Source organism: Ictidomys tridecemlineatus, chromosome 14, assembly GCF_052094955.1.
Source record: "Ictidomys tridecemlineatus isolate mIctTri1 chromosome 14, mIctTri1.hap1, whole genome shotgun sequence".
NCBI lineage: Eukaryota > Metazoa > Chordata > Mammalia > Rodentia > Sciuridae > Ictidomys > Ictidomys tridecemlineatus.
Genome location: NC_135490.1, coordinates 5,985,678 through 6,004,446, shown reverse-complemented (window position 1 = coordinate 6,004,446; position 18,769 = coordinate 5,985,678). Strand labels below are relative to the sequence as shown.

At 56.4% G+C, this 18,769-nt stretch overlaps 1 protein-coding gene across 1 annotated transcript; it reads left to right on the top strand.

The window, feature by feature from the left end:
- The first annotated feature begins 825 nt into the window (after positions 1-825).
- Blk (BLK proto-oncogene, Src family tyrosine kinase) lies at positions 826-18,538 on the top strand. Its single transcript, XM_005337239.5, has 12 exons — positions 826-930; positions 2,761-2,812; positions 4,423-4,516; positions 4,973-5,071; positions 6,551-6,654; positions 11,013-11,159; positions 11,387-11,539; positions 12,350-12,529; positions 13,393-13,469; positions 15,774-15,924; positions 17,186-17,317; positions 17,985-18,538. The coding sequence occupies exons 1-12, from the start codon at positions 826-828 to the stop codon at positions 18,188-18,190; spliced, it is 1,500 nt and encodes a 499-aa protein (XP_005337296.2). The 3' UTR covers positions 18,191-18,538.
- Positions 18,539-18,769: the final 231 nt, after the last annotated feature.

Sequence of the window (18,769 nt, the reverse complement as noted above, 5' to 3'; positions counted from 1 at the left end):
CTAAAGAAGATTTTGGGGGAAGGGGTGTATTGGGGATCGAATTCAGGGGCGTTCAACCACTAAGCCACATCCCCAGACCTTTTTTGTATTTTATTTAGAGACAGGGCCTCATTGAGTTGCTTAGGGCCTCACTGAGTTGCTGAGGCTGGCTTTGAACTCCTGATCCTCCTGCCTCAGCCTCCCGAGCTGCTGGGATTACAGGTGTGTGCCACCATGCCCGGGTAAAGAAGATTCTTGATATTTCTGAGAAGCTGCAGTTGGCCCAAGGCCTAAACGCAGGGTGTCCACCTGAAATCTGATCTGGAAAGGAGGGTAGAAACATCCTAACAAAGCTTTGGCATCCACAAAGGAGCCCACGGGCCCGGGAACTGTGACTTTCCTAGTGACACAGCCTGCCCACTGGCAAAACTAAGACTAGAGCCCAGGCACCGGACAGGTAGGTCAGGCTCCTCTGGAACCCAGTGTGGCCTCCCTGCCCAGCTTCCTGTCCCAGGGCCTAGGACCCAGCCCAGCAGTTTCTGGCCACGGCACCAGGCCAGGTCATTTTTTGTCTCAATGCAGTCATTTCTTTTCTCTGGGCACCCCCACCTCCCCAAAAAAAAGAAAAGAAAAGGAAGGAAGGAAGGAAGGAAGGAAGGAAGGAAGGAAGGAAGGAAGGAAGGAAGGAAGGAAGGAAGGTAGATGGATGCGATCTTGGCTCACCCGGCCCCCCTAACTCTCTGACTCTGAGGCCTTGCAGCCCCACCTCCGCCAAGCTTTCTGGTTGAAGCTGGTTGCGGTGGCTCCTCCACGGTCTCACAATCCATCTGCTGTGCTCCCTACAGGATGGGTCTGCTCAGCAGCAAGAGGCAGGTCACTGAGAAGGGCAAGGGCTGGAGTCCCTTGAAGATCGGCACCCAGAGCAAAGACCCCCCACCACTGCCACCCCTGGTGAGTGCCCAGCCCCTCAGAGCGGGGGAGGGAGTGGGAAAGAGAGCCCAGTGCACCCAGGGCTCCCTGGACCTGCCCCTCCGGGGTGTGACTTTGGATAACTGTCTGACACCTCTCCACTTCCCAACCGCAGAGCCTCCTTTTGGTTTAGGGTACGGGAGAGTGGCACCTGGACCCCTGTTCTGCTTGGTGCCCACCATGGGCATGTTCACGTGGTCATCATTTCATCTAATATGGACCCATTAGGGTGTAGGAACTGCTGACCCGGTTCCACGGGCGACCCTGGGCATCTTCTCTGTGTCCCTGTGCAGCACAGGGCTCAGCACACAGCCAAGGGACTTTGGAGAATGACAGGTGCTGTCTTTTGAGTGTTTATATCCTGGAAATTCATGCCATATCTGAGGTACAGGTGGCGAAGATTTCTCTCCCATTCTATAGGATCTCTGTTCACATTCTTGATTGTTTCTTCTGCTGTAAGCTTTTCAGATTGATAACCATCCCATTCATTGATTCCTAATTTTACTTCTTACACTTTAGGAGTCTTATTGAGGAAGTTGGTTCCTGAATAGAATATACCCTATGTATGTATAATTTACCAAAGTACATTCTACTGTAACGTATAACTAAAAAAAAATCAAATTAAAATAAACACATAAGGCCACGGATGTGGCTCAGTGGTTAAGGACCCCTGGGTGCAATCCCTGGTACAAAAAAAAGTAAGCCACATAATCGTGGATCGTGGGAAACGAGATGATGATAACTTCTCATCATTTCACTTCCTAGAAATACCAGGAGTTATCTCCTCAGAGGTTTGCCTTCAGTCCCTTTTCCTATGCATTCGTTTTATCACATGAACAAGTTTTTAATGGAACCACATGGTGCCACCATTTTGCAAAACCACTTCAAAACTGTGTCCAATAAGTATGGAATAAAAAAGTAAGATTTATAACACCTACGTCAGGTTGAGAGAATACAATCCCATAAAAAAAGTGTTCGCAAACTAAGAAATAAATCCTCATCCTCAAAAAACAAAAGTGACTCATTCCCTGACTCTCTACCTACCCAGCCTGTCCTCTTCACCCCTGACCCCCGCATTCCAAACCTGTTTATCTTTCCTTTTTTGTCACCACGTATGCATTTCCCCTAAACAATACACAGGTTCATTTTTCACATCATGAACTTTACACCAACTGAATCCAGCACCCTGTGTTCTTCTGGGACGCGGGTTGGGCTCTGCATTACGTTGTCGCGGTTCACCTGTGCAACAAACAGGTATCCCTGCAGCTCGTTCATCCCACTGCACGGCTCTACTTCAGCTTGTCCAATCCTCCGTCATGGGTCACCAGGGTGACCCCCACATTTTAAAATGCGCTAGGTATTACCATTCTTGTCATTACTCGGAGCACTCTCGTTGTGTTTTGTGGTATCCGTGTGCCACAGCTGACCCACAGGCTACATATGTATGAGAATGTTTGTTGAGTTTTAGGGAATCTATTCTCTAAGTATCTTTCCATGTCACCAAATACCACTTCACAACTTTAAATGGTAGAACCAGGATTTTAATCCTGGTGACTGATTTTTTTTTTCTCCCTTCAAAGATGGGGCATGTCTACTGTGGTCAGGGCCAGATGCCAGATGGTCTGGGGCTTGTCTAGGGGCGGCGCTGGCACCTGGGGAGCAGCATGTATGGAAATTCCAAAGGCGGCCACCCTCTTCCTCAGAGCGGACCCCACGGTGGTCTGGCTGACATGCTCTAGAGTTTCCTCTCGAGACATCCCGGGTCAGCAGCAGGAGCTGCACTAACTTGGAGTGTGTGTGTTTCTGCCCAAGGTGGTCTTCAATCACCTCACCCCTCCACCACCCGAGGAGCACCCCGACCGCGGTAAGAAGGGGGCGTCTGCCTTGGGGCCCTGGAGTTAGATCAGGGGACAGTAGGATGGGTCCTCCAGGGTGGAGAAGAACAGAATGCCCGGGAGCTGAGAACCAGTGACTCCCTCCATGACGTCAGGCGCCCAGTGTCTCCCCAGGAACCAAGCAGAGACCCTGAGTGGGTGCGGGCCTGTGGGATAAAACAGCAGACTTCACAAATACAAACAGGAGCACAGGAAAGAGTTACAGGAGTGCAGAGAGCACCCTCAGACCCGGCCACAGCCAGGCCAACTTCTCCCCCACCCCTAGCCTGGGTTCTATCTACGTGGGGGGCACCTTCTCAGCCATGTTCAAGCCGCCCCCTGTAGACCCTCTAATCACCCACACCATGTCCCTCTCCCAGATTCCACTCCGCCCTGGTGAGCAGCACATGCCGTAAGGAGTGAGCACAGCCTTCCCTGACCAGGCCCAGACCTCCCGGGCTCACAGCACAGCGCCCGGTTCAGAACCGGCTTTCCCAGCAGGCCCACCACCTGCTTCCAACAGCCTCCAGGAAGGGCCGCCTCGGCCAGGCCAGCAGGCCCTTCTCTCCCTGGCTCACCTAGTGCCAGGGGCCTGCACCGCACAGCCAGGGGAGGGGTAGCGAGGGGTAACCCCGGGCCCTCCCTCCAGGATCTCAGCCTGTCACCCTCACAAGCAGAGTCCCTAAACCAGTCAGCGTCCTCACCTGGTGGCCCTTGTCCTGTCTGATGGGTGATCCTTCGTCTCCTGACAGGAGCTCCCCACCCCCAGGAAGGAAGCTCAGGGGCGGTGAATGTGCTGACCCCTGGTGCACCAGGACTTGAGCCCTGACCACAGGGGTGACTGTCATCCATTCCAATGCCTCTGCCCACCGAGGGAGGCAACGGGCCCAAGGTCACACCACTCATCAGTGACAGAGCTGAGTCATTACTCCTGGGGAGGCAGAGAGCCATCTGGGGGACCTGGGCCAAGTGTGCAGGGAGCCTTCATCACTAGCAGTGATCACTGAAAGATGCCCGCACAAGCCCAGCCTCCCGTACATCTGTTCCAGGGACCCCCAGCAAGTCAGCAGCCCTCCAGAGAGGGCTGGGGCCAGGCAGGCTGGGTGCCGCCAGCCAGGCTCACCACTAGGGCTTGGGCACCAACGGGGTAGAGAGGTGAAGGCCTCAGCTGCCACCTTCCAAGATGTGGTACTTTGGGATAAGGCTGGGAGGGGGAGAAGGAAGGCGACAATGGGGGAGGTTCTCACACTACAGGGCTGGGGGCAGGGGGGAATACGGCTGGATAGGGGACCAGCCAACGGTGGTTCCCAAACTAGGTCCTGCAGCCTGCTGATGGCCAGCAATGGTGGCCGCTGCACACCCACCCTCCCCAATCCTCATCCCAGCCCAGGGCTTCTCAGCAGAGCTCAGACGGGAGACAGGCGGGCTGTGACGGCAGCCCGTCCCTGGACAGACAGGCCACCTGATGAGACTTTTCTCTTTGGCACTGGCCCTGCCCCTGCCCTGCTTGGTAGCCAGAAAATGGCTCACGACACACGTTCTCCCAGTTCCCCTCTCCTGAGGGCCTGCGTGGTGGCCATCTCTCCTTTGTTCTTTCCAGAGGAGCATTTTGTGGTGGCCCTGTATGACTATGCCGCTGTGAATGACCGGGACCTGCAGATGCTGAAGGGCGAGAAGCTGCAGGTCTTGAAGGAGTGAGTTTCCGGAAGCTCCCCTGTCCCCGCTCTGTCAGTCCTGCGGCCCCTCTGCCTCCCTGCCCCCCACCTCGCCCTCGGGGCTGCCTCCAGAGCATCTTCTCCACCGCACAGCCCACCTGTCCGGGCATGTTCTTAAACTTGACCCATTTCCTCTCCAAAGTCTTTCTGGTGAGGTGGTTTCTGCCCATGGCCTTTAGCTCTGTGGTCAAAATCCCACCCATGCTCCAGAGCCCACCCCAGGGCTGCCTCCCTGCACAAGGAGCTCCTGCCTGTCAGGTGCTCCACACAGTGGAAAGCCACCGAGTGACATGCAAGCTCCTCCTTCCTCCAGACTGTCCACCTCCACCAGTCCCCACCCTCCTGAGGGCGGGTCACGCTGTGGGGAGGGGACCAGGAGCCGCTCAGGGAGGCCCACAGGGGTTCATCCTGCTTCGTCTTCCCTTCTCCCCTTAGAACTGGAGACTGGTGGTTGGCCAAGTCACTCGTCACAGGGAGACAAGGCTATGTGCCCAGCAACTTTGTGGCCCCCCTGGAGACCCTGGAAGTGGAAAAGTATGTGGACCAACAAGTCCCCTCGAGCCAAAGGGGCAGTCGCTGCTTGTGTTCCATAGGCTCAGGGCAGGGCCAGAAAGTGGGCCCCACTGGGAGCCTCGGGACTCCAGCAGGGGACCAGAGAGTGACATCTAGACCACTGGGCGCTTCCAAGGACCAGGAGCCGCCCCTTCCCTGGCATCCCTGGGTGGAACCGTCCTAGTGTCTGGCCTCAGAGCTCACAGCAAGGACCTGACCAGCAACTCCCACTGCCTCCAGGGACAGGACTCAGGGTCAGATCTCAGGGGCGTCCCAGGAGAGGGGACTTGTTTAGAACTGGGTTTGCAGCAGCCCCACCACCAGCTTCTAGAACACACCAGGAAGGTCCACAATGGTCAGGGCAGTGGGCCTGCTCATTCTCCACCCATCCACTCACACACTCATCCACCCACTCACCCACTCACCCACCCACTCACCCATTCAAACACCCACTCACCCACTCACCCACCCACTGACTCACCCTCTCACCCACCCACCCACTCACCCATTCACACACCCATTCACCTACTCACTCACTCATTGACTCACCCACCCACCCACCCACTCACCCACTCACCCACCCACTCACCCACTCACCCACTCACTCACCCACTCATCCACACATTTACCCACCCACTCACCCACCCACTCACCCACCCACTCACCCACTCACTCACCCACTCACCCACCCACTCACCCACTCACCCACCCACTCACCCACTCACCCACCCACTCACCCACTCACCCACTCACCCACCCACTCACCCACTCATCCACACATTTACCCACCCACTCACCCACCCACTCACCCACTCACTCACCCACCCACTCGCCCACTCACTCTCCCATCCCCTGCCACACACTCATCCACTCCCACTTACCTACACACCCACTCACCCACTCACTCACCCACCCGTGCATGCGCATACACACACACACACACACACACACACACACACACACACACACACACTCACCCACCCACCCACTCAGTCTCTCACTTGGTGCAGGTGTGCAGTTCGCTCTCCCAGGATGCAGAAGGTGTCACAGTGGTTGACATTTGGTCTCATGTCTGTCCCAGAACCCTGTGCGGGAAGCTAGGGCACCTCCACATCGAGAAGCCCCTGCTGAACACAGAGGGAGCCCACGCCAGCGTCTGGCATCTCAGTCATTCAGACAGAGCTACAGAGCGGGTGCCTGCCCTTGTGTGCCACCTGCACTGTGGGGAAGGGCCGTCCATCTGGAGCATTTTTGCAGAGGTCGTACAAACTATGCTGTCTTTTCATTTCAGGAAGACAGTAAGTCCAGCGGCCGATAGGAAATGGGGTGGGATAGGGTCAGAGGGACGGAGGGGCAGGGTTAACAGGGAACAGGAGCGGCTGAGCCTAAAAGGTGCATGGACTAGAATGCTCCAGGCAGCGTGGCCGCTCTCTGAGGCTCGCTGCCTTTGCCCTTTTCTAGGTGGTTCTTTAGGTCGATCAGCCGGAAGGAGGCGGAGAGGCAGCTGCTGGCTCCGATGAACAAGGCGGGTGCCTTCCTCATCAGAGAGAGCGAGACCAATAGAGGTGAGTGGTGGCCTTGCCACCTCCTGCCTGGGGCTCCTCAAGAAGCACCCACCCCCCACCAGGCTCCTCTTCAGCAGCCACTGCCCTGGTCTCCCTCCTGATTTGGACTCTGCCCAGAAGCTGGCTATAAGATGCTGCATGCCAACATGCCGTCCCCCAGGCTGGATGGCAGAGAGCCACAAGCCCAGCCACTCACTGTCGGCAGCTACACTGGGAACGGTGGGGGCTGAGGAGCCTGTGTCCCCTTCAGCCTCAGGGTCCAGCCACGTTTGGGAATCAAAGGATTTGGGGGTTCAGAGAATCCCTAGAGAGCATCTCAGTCAGAGAACGCAGGTAACAGGAGTTTGGGGTGATGCTCGGTTGTGGCGAGCTGGGGAGGCAGACCCCCTCCCGAGGATCACAGATTCAGACCCGAGACTGAGCAGGCTTTCCTGCTGCCACCAAGCCACCGTGCTTCTCTCCCTTCCTTGGTCATTTAGCTCAATGACATTCCTCCTTTTTTCTTCCTTTTTTGTTTATTTGTTCTTTTTAGATATACATGACAGTAGAATGCATTTTGACATATTATACATGCATGGAGTGTGACTTATCCTAATGAGGGTCCCGTTGTTGTGGTTGAACATGAAGTGGAGCTTCCCTGGTCGTGTGTTCACCTGGTCGTGAACAGAGCAAAGTGACGGCCAAGTCGTTCTACCGTCTTTCCTATTCCCACCCCTTCCTTCCCTGCATTCCTCTTTGTCTAATCAGTCAGCCTCTATTCTTCCCTCCCCTGCTGTTTGTGTCTTAGCTTCCCCATATCAGAAACAATATTTGGCCTTTGTTTTGGGGGGGGGATTGGCTTATTTCACTTAGCACAATAGTCTCCAGTTCCATCCATTTACCAGCCAATGCCACGATCTCATTCTTCTTTTTGGCTGAGAATATTTCATTGTGTGTATGTATCACATTTTCTTTATCCATTCATCTGTTGAAGGGCACCTAGGATGGTTCCATAACTTAGCTTTTGTGAATTGAGCTGCTATAAACATTGATGTGGCTGCGTCTCTGTAGTAGGCTGATTAAGTCCTTTGGGTACATACTGAGGAGTGGGATAACTGGGTCAAATGGTGCTTCCATTCCAGGTTTTCTGAGGAATCTCCACAATGCTTTCCAAAGTTGTCGCACCAATTTGCAGTCCCGCCAGCAATGCAGGAGTGTGCCTTTTCCCCCACATCTTCATCAACATTTATCACTACTTATATTCTTGATCATTGCTATTCTGACTGGAGTGAGATGAAATGTTACAGTAGTTTTAATTTGCACTTCTCTAGTTGCTAGAGATGTTGAACATTTTTTTCATATATTTGTTGATCATCCATATTTTTTCTTTTGTGAAGTGCCTGTTGATTTCCTTTGCCCATTTATTGATTGGGTTACTAGTTTTTTTGGTGGTGTTTTTTGAATGCTTTATATATCCTGGAGATTAATACTCTGAGATGCAGGTGGCAAAGATTTTCTCGCCTCCTGCAGGCTCTCTCTTCACGTTCTTGTTGTTTCCTTTGCCATGACGTTTAGTTTGACATCATCCGTTTATGGATTCTTGATTTTACTAGTTGGGCGTCAGGAGTCTTGTTGAGGAAGTCAGTTCCTGCACTGACATGATGGAGAGTGGGGCCTATGTTTTCTTCTAGTAGGTGCTGGGTCTCTGGTCTAATGCCTAGGTCCTTAATCCTGACCAGGCCTCCCTGTGTGTCTGTGTCCTAGGCTCTTCTTATAAATACACAGTCTGTTGCGTGAGGGCCCAACCGAAGCACCTCATTTACCTTAATCCCCCTTTAAGAACCCTGTCTCCAGACACAGTTGTGTCCTGCAGGTGGGGATTAGCACTGCAGCATCTGAATTTGGGGCTGGTGGGACACAACTCAACCAAGGACAGAGGCACGTGGGCACTGAGAGTGGCAGTGGTTCAGTTCCGTGTGGTGCAGAACGTCCTGCGTGCGTATCCCACGACTGGCTCAGCGGTTCTAACTCTGGTGGCACTGGGCTGTTTCCCAGTGGGACTGAGGTGCTTGTGCCACTCTGGTCATGCTCTGTGGACTCCTTGGTGCACTTGCTGCAACGGTCCACCTCGGAGATTCTAGCCCAGTCCCCCATTTGACTGATGAGGGAGCTGAAGCCCTGGGAGAGGAAGGCCTTGTCTGATGCTGACAGTGGACACCATGGACGAGGCTCTGAATCTGTGCAAGCTGCAGATGGTGTCAGGCTGGGGGGATCAAGGACACTCCCAGTGGTGTGAAGAAAACCTGTTCATCAGGAGGCTGCCCACAGGGACCTGCGACATGCTATGGGGAGGAGATGGGGATGGTGAGTCGGAGGAGGAATGGGGGCAGAGAGTGACTGCAATGTGAATTTGGCTCCTGTTAGTGGCCAGTGGACAGCAGCCAGGAGTTTCATTTCTGACAGCAAAAGCTGGGTGAAGAGAGCTCAAGGCACCCTGACACACCCTGGAGCCGTTCTGTGCCTCAGGGCCAGGGCCACACTGGGGGCAGAGGGGGCATCGGGACTCGGGGTGCCTCAGGTCTTAAGTGCACGTGTACATGCATGTACTCACCTGGGTGTTATATAGAGACATTGGGATGTTGCCACCATCCCATCTTCAGGGCAAAGCACCCCTGTCCAAGGAACCAGCAGGGAACTAGTGGAGATGGCATGTGTGTCCTGGGGCTGTTACTGGTAGAGCATTTCCAGCAAATGCAGAGGCAGAATGGTGTGATGGGGCCCATGGGGCCACTTCCACAATTAGCTACTCAGCCGATCTTGTGTCTTCTCCTCCCCCACCCCCACACATACATGTGTGCACACACACAACGACACACGTGCACACACAGGCTCCTCAGCATTCCAGAGGAAGCCCTGAATCTGCATCACAGGGTCACATGGATGCAAGGCCGGCAGAGAGGAAGCCTTGGGGGGTCTGGTGGCCTCTAGATGTCCCTCAGCTTCTCAAGCCTCTGCTATTGGTGTCTTTGTGATGACAGCCTCGTTTCCCAGTCCAAAGGCAGGGGCACCTTCTGTGGTAAGAAATCTGAATCTGTGAGAGCCATCCCTCTGTGCCCAGGGCAGCCCAAACACCCCAGAGGCAAGAGTCCTAGTTCTGTAAGCCTGACGCTGGTCGGAGCCGGAAGTCCTCTTTAAGAAGAGCACCCACTTGTCCTGAGACGTCACAGAGAGGACTTGGAGAAGACCCCCACAGTGCAGGAGAGTAGGGCTCCCTGCTTACTGAGAGGCCTCTGTGGGAGAAAGGGGAAGGAAAGCTCTTGTCCTCACTGGGAGGTCCAGGGATCTGTGAACGTGCTGGAGCCAAGGTCCTCACAGACTGGGACACAGGGCTGCCCAGCCGGGGTCAGGTGGGCAAGGACCTTGTAGCTTCCATCCTGCGGCTGCGGTGGGTGTGGGGGCGGTGGCAACTTCCCGGTGCACCGGTCTGTGCACAGCCTCTCCAGTCCTTTCATAAGTAGGTGGTGAGAGAGGTGAATCCGTCAAGGAAGATGGGAGGGGCACGGGATGGTGGTTCTGACCTGAGAAGAAGGGGCCCAAAGACACAGGGCCATGGAGAAAGAGGTGTAAGATAGTTCTTCTCTGGGACAATGGAACTATTATTTAACACCTCTGACCCCTGGTGGAGAGGGGTGGTACTGCTCCTGGGAGGCGAGTCCTGGGAGGTGGGGCCAGGGAAGCCTGCCCAGAGAGGGACCTCTTGCTCAAATAAGAGTTGGAGAGGGAGGGAGTGTCCAAGGTACCCAGAGAGCTGGACAGAGGCATTTTATAGCAACTCCAAGTTCATGGAAAAAAGTTTTTCAGCTGAAAGTTCTTACTTCCCCAATTGTTCTTAGCCCTTGGCGTGTGCTACTACTCGTCTACAGGTACAAAATCCCCAGGAGCAGGTCTGCCAAGCTGAAGGAGCAGGCCCCTGGGCACAGCTCTGGGCTCCTCCCATGGGCATGGTGCCTAAGGTGGATGCACCTCTTCCTGGGGGAGTTGTCAGCCTTTATAGCCAAGGACCCAGCATGTCTCAACATGCCATGGCAAAGGGTAGCTGGGGGACCAGGTGCTCAAGTGGGGACTTGAATGATTGCCGAGAGACTGTCCTACCTGCCCAAGCTCGTGATTCTCTGATTGAGTTTCGGGCTTTGGGGAAGGTCAAGGGGATCAGATGGAGCCAACAGGGAGGCTCAGGGGGGCAAATTGGGATGAAGGAAACCAGTGGAAATGGAGCCCAGAATCTGGGGACCTGTCCTTCAGAACAGGGACGCCAAGCCCCATCTGGGTCCCGACCTTTTGGCTCTGTGCCTTATTCCTTTGTGTCTGTTGGCCTCCAGGTGCCTTTTCCCTGTCTGTGAAGGATGTCACCTCCCAGGGGGAGATGGTCAAGCACTATAAGATCCGCTCTCTGGATGAAGGGGGCTACTACATCTCCCCCAGGATCACCTTCCCCTCCCTCCAGGCCCTGGTGCAGCACTATTCTAGTAAGGGGGTGTCTTGGAGGGATGGGGGCTTGTGCCAGAGGAGCTCTGGGACGGCTATTACAGATCCCAAATTGTGTGACTTGCCTTGGGGAGTTGGAGGGTGACCTCAGGAGCTGGCCCCTCTCCACGGGTAATTCAAAGCCAGTGCCTAGCGCACACAGCGGAGGATGATTGGCGTCCCCGTGGAGTCTGGCCTCCAGCTCACTTTTCTTTCTTCCCTGATGCAGAGAAAGGGGATGGCTTATGCCAGAGGCTGACCCTGCCCTGTGTGAGCCCGGCATCGCAGAACCCCTGGGTCCAGGACGAATGGGAAATCCCCCGGCAGTCCCTCAAGCTGGTCCGGAAACTCGGGTCTGGGCAGTTTGGTGAAGTGTGGATGGGTGAGTTGAGGCGCCCCTCCCCGCCCGGCATCCTGAAACGGGCAAGTTGCCCCTGAAGGCCAAGGGCCCAGTGTACGCAGAGCTCCCGCCCCAGGAGGCCTTGTGAGGAGAGGCAGAGGCCAGGCCCGGAATGCAAGGGGCACCCAGTGGTGATGGAGAGGACAGAACCCACTCTCCCAGCCCTTCTCAGCCCCGGCTGGCTTTGCCACGGACCCTGTGCGCTCTCCTGGCCTCAGCTTGCTGACTCTCCTGGCCTCAGCTCACAGACAGAAGCTGTCTGCTAGACAGAGTGGGCCACTAACTGGAAACTCCAGAGCCCGGTTGCAGACCAAGGCCACCACCTGCCAGGGTTGACTTGGGCCAAGTCACTCAACTCCAGCTCCCAGTGTCCTCCAGCCGCAGGCGGCTCCTGCTCACCGCAGCACTGTTGGAACTCAGAAGGCTGTTTACTGTCTGCCTGCTCTGAGGCCCCAGGTCGGGCTCAGACCCTGATGCTCCTGGGGCCTTCTGCCCAGGCCTGGCGCGAGCTGCAGCTTCCCTGGGAAAGACAGGCCTGTCATTGTCTGTTACTCAGTGTGATACCTCCCCCCTAAATTTCTCCATTGCCTGAGGCTCCCGTGTGGCCAGGAGAGATGGTCACATCCTGGCCAAGTATGAACACCCCTCCATCACCCTGGGGGACACACATTCTATCTCTGGCCTCAGGTCCCCATAGAAGGGTCTGGCACCTGGAATCTCGTGTCAGTGGTGACAGATGTTCTCTGAGCCTCTGAATGGCTCCTTTGCTCCCCACCCCTCTTCCCTGGTCAGGTTATTACAAAAACAACTTGAAGGTGGCCATCAAGACCTTGAAGGAGGGAGCCATGTCTCCAGAAGCCTTCCTGGCTGAGGCCAACCTGATGAAGGCCCTGCAGCATGAGAGGCTGGTCCGTCTGTATGCCGTGGTCACCAAGGAGCCCATCTTCATCGTCACCGAGTACATGGCCAGAGGTGGTGCCCCAGCCCCTGCAGAGGATCAGGCTTAGAGGGCGGGAAGTCTCGGTGGCTCCCTGCAGTAGGTTTGCCAGGCCAGGGGATCGCCATAGGATCTGCACCAGACGTTGCTGGTGCAGGGCGGCAGGAGGGGAGGAGGCCGGGAAGCAGGAGGGCTGGTTGGTCTCTGCAGAGCTGCCTCCTCGGCTCAGGAGCCCTGCGGCCAGTGCTCCCAGAGTGCATCTTCTGCACCCAGTGCACTTTGATACCCGCTGGGAGGGACAGACCCTTGAAAAGGGGACAGATCCATTGGCTGGGCATCCAGAGACAGTTCTACTGCCCCTTCCTATCAATCACGGGACCTTTTACAAGTATATGAACATTTCATAGCATGGTGACCAGAGGGGGGAGGCTGGGCAGCCTCTGAGGTCCACAGGGTGTCTCATGGGACAACAGTCTGGGAACCGCTGTCTCCATGCCAGTGTCTTCTTGCTGATGCTTGGAGCTTAGGGACAGTTTCCCTGCCACTGAGGATGATGGGGGCAAGGCAGGTGTGCAGGAATGTCCTGTCATGTCAGGAAAGGCCACTAATCCCAGAGCCAGAGCTCAGGTTCCAGTCCCCACCCTTCTGGCCCCGAGACCTCAGGCAGGTCCCTGAACCTGCTGTGCGTTCACTCTGGGTGGTTGGGCGCTACCCCAGGGGGGTGAGGCCTGGGTCTATGTGAGCCTAAGGCAGCAACAGCTGCAGGCAGAGCTCCCGGTGCATCCAGAGATCTGAGGACAGTGCCCGCTTCCTGCCCCCAGCCCACTCAGGTCACCATGCACAAGTGCAGTTGAGCCCTCTCTCTCTCTCTCTCTCTCTCTCTCTCTCTCTCTCTCAGGATGCCTACTGGACTTCTTAAAGTCAGAGGAGGGCAGCAGGTTGTCCCTCCCACGACTGATCGACATGTCAGCCCAGGTTGGTGAACTACCCCATGCAGAGGGTACCTGGGGGAAGTGCATCCTTCTCCGTGCCCTGAGGCTTAAGTGAATCCACTGGTGAGAGGTGGCACTGGGAGGTTTCAGCTGGACTGTGAAGGACAGAAAGTAACGATGTGGAACGTCCAGCCGTAGGCAGGTTGGAGGCTCCACCCCATCAGGAACCTTAGCATGTCATCTTACTGTCCAAGATGGTGACTCATGGCTTTACCGTCTTGTCCCACTGAGTCTTAGTGCCTCACCTGGCAGCAAGCAAGCCTGGGAAATGCAGTCCCCACCCTGGGCAGCCATGATGGGGTGAGGCTGCTCCGTTGGGAACGGAGAGAGGGCAGATGGATGTCGTGGGAAACCCAGAGTGTGGGCAAGGGTCCCGTTTGGCAGTGAGAGGTGTGGTCTGTTGTCCTTCTCACATGGTGCCACCAGTGCCTTCAGCAAGGCGTGACTCTGAGAACACCCATCCTCTAGCAAGACCCTAAGTCCTGGTGCAGCCCCGGGATCCGCCCAGACTGATGGGCAGGTGTGGGACACACAGGAGCCCTAGGGACATTCCTTCTCTGAGCCCCAGAGAACGTCCACCATGGAGGAATCTTTCCAGCTGCCCTGGACTTGTCCTTGGTACCCTTGGGGCTCACGTGAGGAATTTCCCAGACTCTGTAGGGGGCAATGAATGAGGAGGGGAGAGCTTCCCTCCCCTGGAGACTGTAGCTGGGGGTTCTATGCAGCAGGAAGACACATCTGGTGGTCCCTTGTGTGTGTCTATTAGAACTAGAGCTCTCTGCAAGAAGGTGTGGTCAGCCTCTAAAATGTGAGTGTGCACATGTGTGCGTGCGCACACACACACAGCTACAGAGGGGGCCCTCCCCACCCACGCTTCCTCCACCCTGTTCCTCATTATCTTTAACTAGTATCAGTGCAGGAACTGAGGTCATTGTGCCTTTTTTCCATGAGGCAAGAGACGAGTTTGAGCAACTGGTGAGATGGTTATGGGATAAGCCCATCCTCTCCCTTCCTTCCTTCTCTTCTCCCACCCCTGCCCCCCGTCTTTTCCAGTCCCCATCATAACCCCTCAGGAAACCTTGGGTCACATGGGGAAAAGTCAGGAGAAGCCATCTGATCTCAGGGCCAAGATGTGGTCAAATATCTGGGGGTTAAGAAACCAGGAAATCGGGCCCTCCCAGAAGACAGCTTCTAGACCACACTGGGGTCACACTGCGCCTCGCCCTGCATGCAATCGCATGTCACATGCATGCACACACACACACACACACACACACACACACACACACACACAAGCAGGGACCTCAGGGCTCTCCGCCCCTACTCTGGGGTGGGGTGCAAAGCACACAGGGCACTTCCTCCATGGCCAGCGCTGGCCACCCCATGCAATCTCCAGCTACGACTCCCGTGCCCTGACCTGCAGTCTCGTGGCATGATTTCTGGTGCCTAGTACCTGCCACACCTGCCTCCACTGCCCAGGGGGCTTTGGTCTCTTCCCCACCCTACAAAATCCCGGTCAGCTCAAGACCCGAGTCGATGTCGTTAGGGTTCCTGGATGCTGGGGGAGATCCACTGGCTCTCTATTCTCAGCCTCAATTTCCTCATCCATCAAGGGATGAATAAGCCTTAGCTAAAAGAGCTACAGAGGGGGCCCAGCAGGTAGTCCTGGCCTGGTGCTGCCATCTGGACCAAGACAAGCTCCTCTTTGGTGCCTCTGTTCACCCGGATCCCTACGTGCAGGTTCGAGCCTTAGCACGAGTTACTTCATTGAAGGCTGGCCTTAACTCCTGGATCGGGAGCCCCCTCCATGGTCCATCAGGACGGAGCCCCCAGGGAGGCTTAGAGACTTGCTGAACGGGCTCCAGACTCCAGGCAGAGTGCTTGCCAAGCAGAGGTGCCCTCTGACTGTGCCCTCCGGCCCTCCCTCTCCTCCTCCTGCCTGTCCTCCCTGGCAGGCCTGTGGAGACAGCTGCTTGGACGGGGAGGGCAGGAGGAGACAGCTAGCCCCTCAGCTGCTCGGGCCTCTGTGTCAGCTGGAAGCAGTGGAAGCCCTCTTTCTTCTCCGCCCAGGAGGACACATGTCCCTCCCAGTGCTGGCCGCCCTCCATGCATCCACTTAAAAGCAATCAAAGGCACCCACCGTGCCCTTCTGCCCCCTCAGCCTGGCCAGAGGATGAGCTGGTCCACAGTCAGGTGGTGGTCAGGTCTTTGCTCTCCCAGGGCCGGTGTGGGACGCTGGGAGGAGAGGCCCCCACGCCGACCTTCACCTTGGGACCTGTCTCCTCAGATCGCGGAAGGGATGGCGTACATCGAGCACATGAATTCCATCCACCGAGACCTGAGGGCGGCCAACATCCTGGTGTCTGAGACCTTGTGCTGCAAAATCGCGGACTTCGGCTTGGCCCGGATCATTGACAGTGAATACACTGTCCAAGAGGGTGAGCAGAGCCCCAGCCGCAGGGAGACGCCGGGCCTCACCTGCCCAGCTCCCCGAAGCCCTCTTGAGCTTCTCCTTGGGGCTGCACTGCAGAGCCTCACGAAAGGGACTCCGGGAGGCCTCTGTGGCCCCCACCACTTGGCCTTCCCCCCTAAATACATACGGCAGAAAAGAAGTGCCTCCAGTCCTCTCACGAGGAGGAGCTCGGCCTGCGGTGGGTTAGAGACTGGGCAGCCCATCTCCCCCTGCCCTGGAGATTCACCTGGTGTCTCACCAACTAATTTGAGTTGCAAATGCTTTTCCCACTTGGCTCCTGTGAACCCCACGGAGCTGGGCTTCTGCAGGTTTCTGCAGAGCACTCTTGCTTTACTCTCAAAATCTGCTTCACGGGGGGATCTGAATACCTTTAGCTGAGTACGAACATCAGCAGACACAGGAGGAGGGATGTGGTGCGGGGACCACGTCTGTCCTCAGGGGACTTCAGGCTGGCTCACAGGACGGGCACCCAGTGGAGAGCCACGAGGTCTTCTCTAAATGCCACCCAGGACTGCAGCCTTCACTTTGAGGACTACTTGAGGCTGGGACAAGTTAAAATGTTGGGCCTATGTTACAAGGCCATGTGACATAGAAAAGGACTCTTCCATCCCAGATGGAAATTCATGCGTGCTGCCCAGTGAAGCCCACCTACTCTCTTTTTTTGGGGGGTGGGGGGTGGGGGAGCACTCACCTCTGAGCCACGTCCCCAGCCCTATTTTGTATTTTACTTTAGAGACCGGTCTCACTGAGTTGCTTAGTGCCTCTCTAACTCACTGAGGCTGGCTTTGAACTCTCCATCCTACTCTCTCAGCCTCCCAAGCCACTGGGATTTCAGGTGTGTGCCACCATGCCCGGCCCACCTGCTCTCTTTTTAAAGACCCTAAGGACAGTGGGGACAGATGTGTAGCTGGTAGAGCTGTGACTGGTAGAGACTCCTGAGTCTCTGGATGGTAAAGAACATCAGCCCCTGTGCCCCACCAGGTGACAAAGGTCTCCTCTGCTGGAGTCCCTTCAGCCTGCGGAGCACCGACAGTTCCTCTTGTGAGGATCCTTTGGGGCCTGCGTGTTCTCAGGCACACACCCTCCAGTGTCCTCCTGACTCCCTGGGTGCATCTCTGCACTGTCCGGTGGCCAAGCCCCGTGAGGCCCAGCCGTGGGGACAGGCGGGGAGGCTGTGGGCAGGGCAGCCAGGCTGGCCTCATAGAGCTGCTGGGCTTCTCCCGCAGGAGCCAAGTTCCCCATCAAGTGGACCGCCCCGGAAGCCATCCACTTTGGGGTGTTCACCATCAAAGCAGACGTGTGGTCATTCGGGGTCCTCCTGATGGAGATCGTCACCTACGGGCGCGTGCCCTACCCAGGTAGGCGCTGCCTCTTGCAGCTCTCACAGTGCTCTGCTCTGCTGTCACGGCCCCTGGCAGCCATCCCATCCTCGGGCACTGTGGCCACCACCCACTTGTCAGAGGGCCGCCCGTTAGCTGGACTAGGATCCAGGCCTCCCTCTGGTTCAGTAGCGCTCTGGGCCTCAGGGCTGTGCCCACTAAAACCAGCAGCCAAGGCAGCCAGGTCTGGACAGAGCTCATCCAGGGAGCTTGCCGGCCGTTGAGGACAGTGGTCCCTCTTTGGCCTTAGCCTGGGGGCATCCTCTGAAGCCTGTCCCTGGGCAGAACCTGAGCCCCAGGCTCATGTCACAAGGGCCTAAGCAGCTCTGCAGGCTGCAGGGAGCAGCTCTACCAGTAGCAGAGGTTCAGTTTTCCTGGACAGGTGACCTAGACAGGGTCCCGTCCTGAGACGGATTGTCTGAGTTCAGGAGAGAATCGACAGCCTCCTTTCCAGCTCTCCAGATAATAAAAAGTAAACCAAGGTCTGTGTAAAGGGTCACCAGCTGGGTGGCCAGGTGACCAACCAGGGAGGAGCCTGACCTGATGAGCCTGTGGGGGCTGCTCTCCCCCTTCCAGGCCCAGTGTCCCCCAGGTTTCCCCTCTGGAAACCACCCTCCCCGCCATGCTCTGTCCCCTCTGCCTGCAGGCATGAGCAATCCCGAGGTCATCCGCAGCCTGGAGCGAGGCTACCGCATGCCAAGGCCGGACACGTGCCCACCCGAGCTGTACCGCCAGGTCATTGCTGAGTGCTGGCGAAGTCGGCCCGAGGAGCGGCCCACCTTTGAGTTCCTGCAGTCGGTGCTTGAGGACTTCTACACGGCCACTGAGGGCCAGTATGAGCTGCAGCCCTAGGCGCCCGCTGCCTCAAGGGACTCCCTGCGCCAAGCCTAGGGACTGAGGTTGACCTTGACATTCACTCTCAGCTCTCCATCCAGCCCAGACAGCTGCTAAGGCAGTGGGGGATGGCATTCCATTTCTCAGATGGGGAAACCAGGAGGTGAGGTGGCTTGGCAGGTGGCTGGTGTCGGGGCTCTGGAGCTGGAGCCAAATAGAAGCCACTTTTCACCAGCTGTGTGCCCTTGGACAAGTCACCTAGCCTCTCTGTGTATCCCATTCCTTGTTTGTAAAATGGGGGTAGACCATTTTTGTTTGTGGTCAAGTCCAGTAAAGGGTTCAGAGTGCCTGACACACTGTTAGGTGATTGTCATCGCCTAAGGCTCAGTGCTACCAGCCGTAACCCGAGGTGGGCCAGCAGCAAGCCACCACTGCTCTGACTGCGAGGCCCCCCCTCCCCGCCCTCTCCTCCCAGATGCCTGAGGGGGAGCCATTAGTCCTGCTTTGGCTGTGCGCTGGCACTATGGGACTCTTCCGTCACAAAGCCACGAGAGTCTGACATTTTCCGTATTGTTGCTGGCATTAACAAAGCTGGAG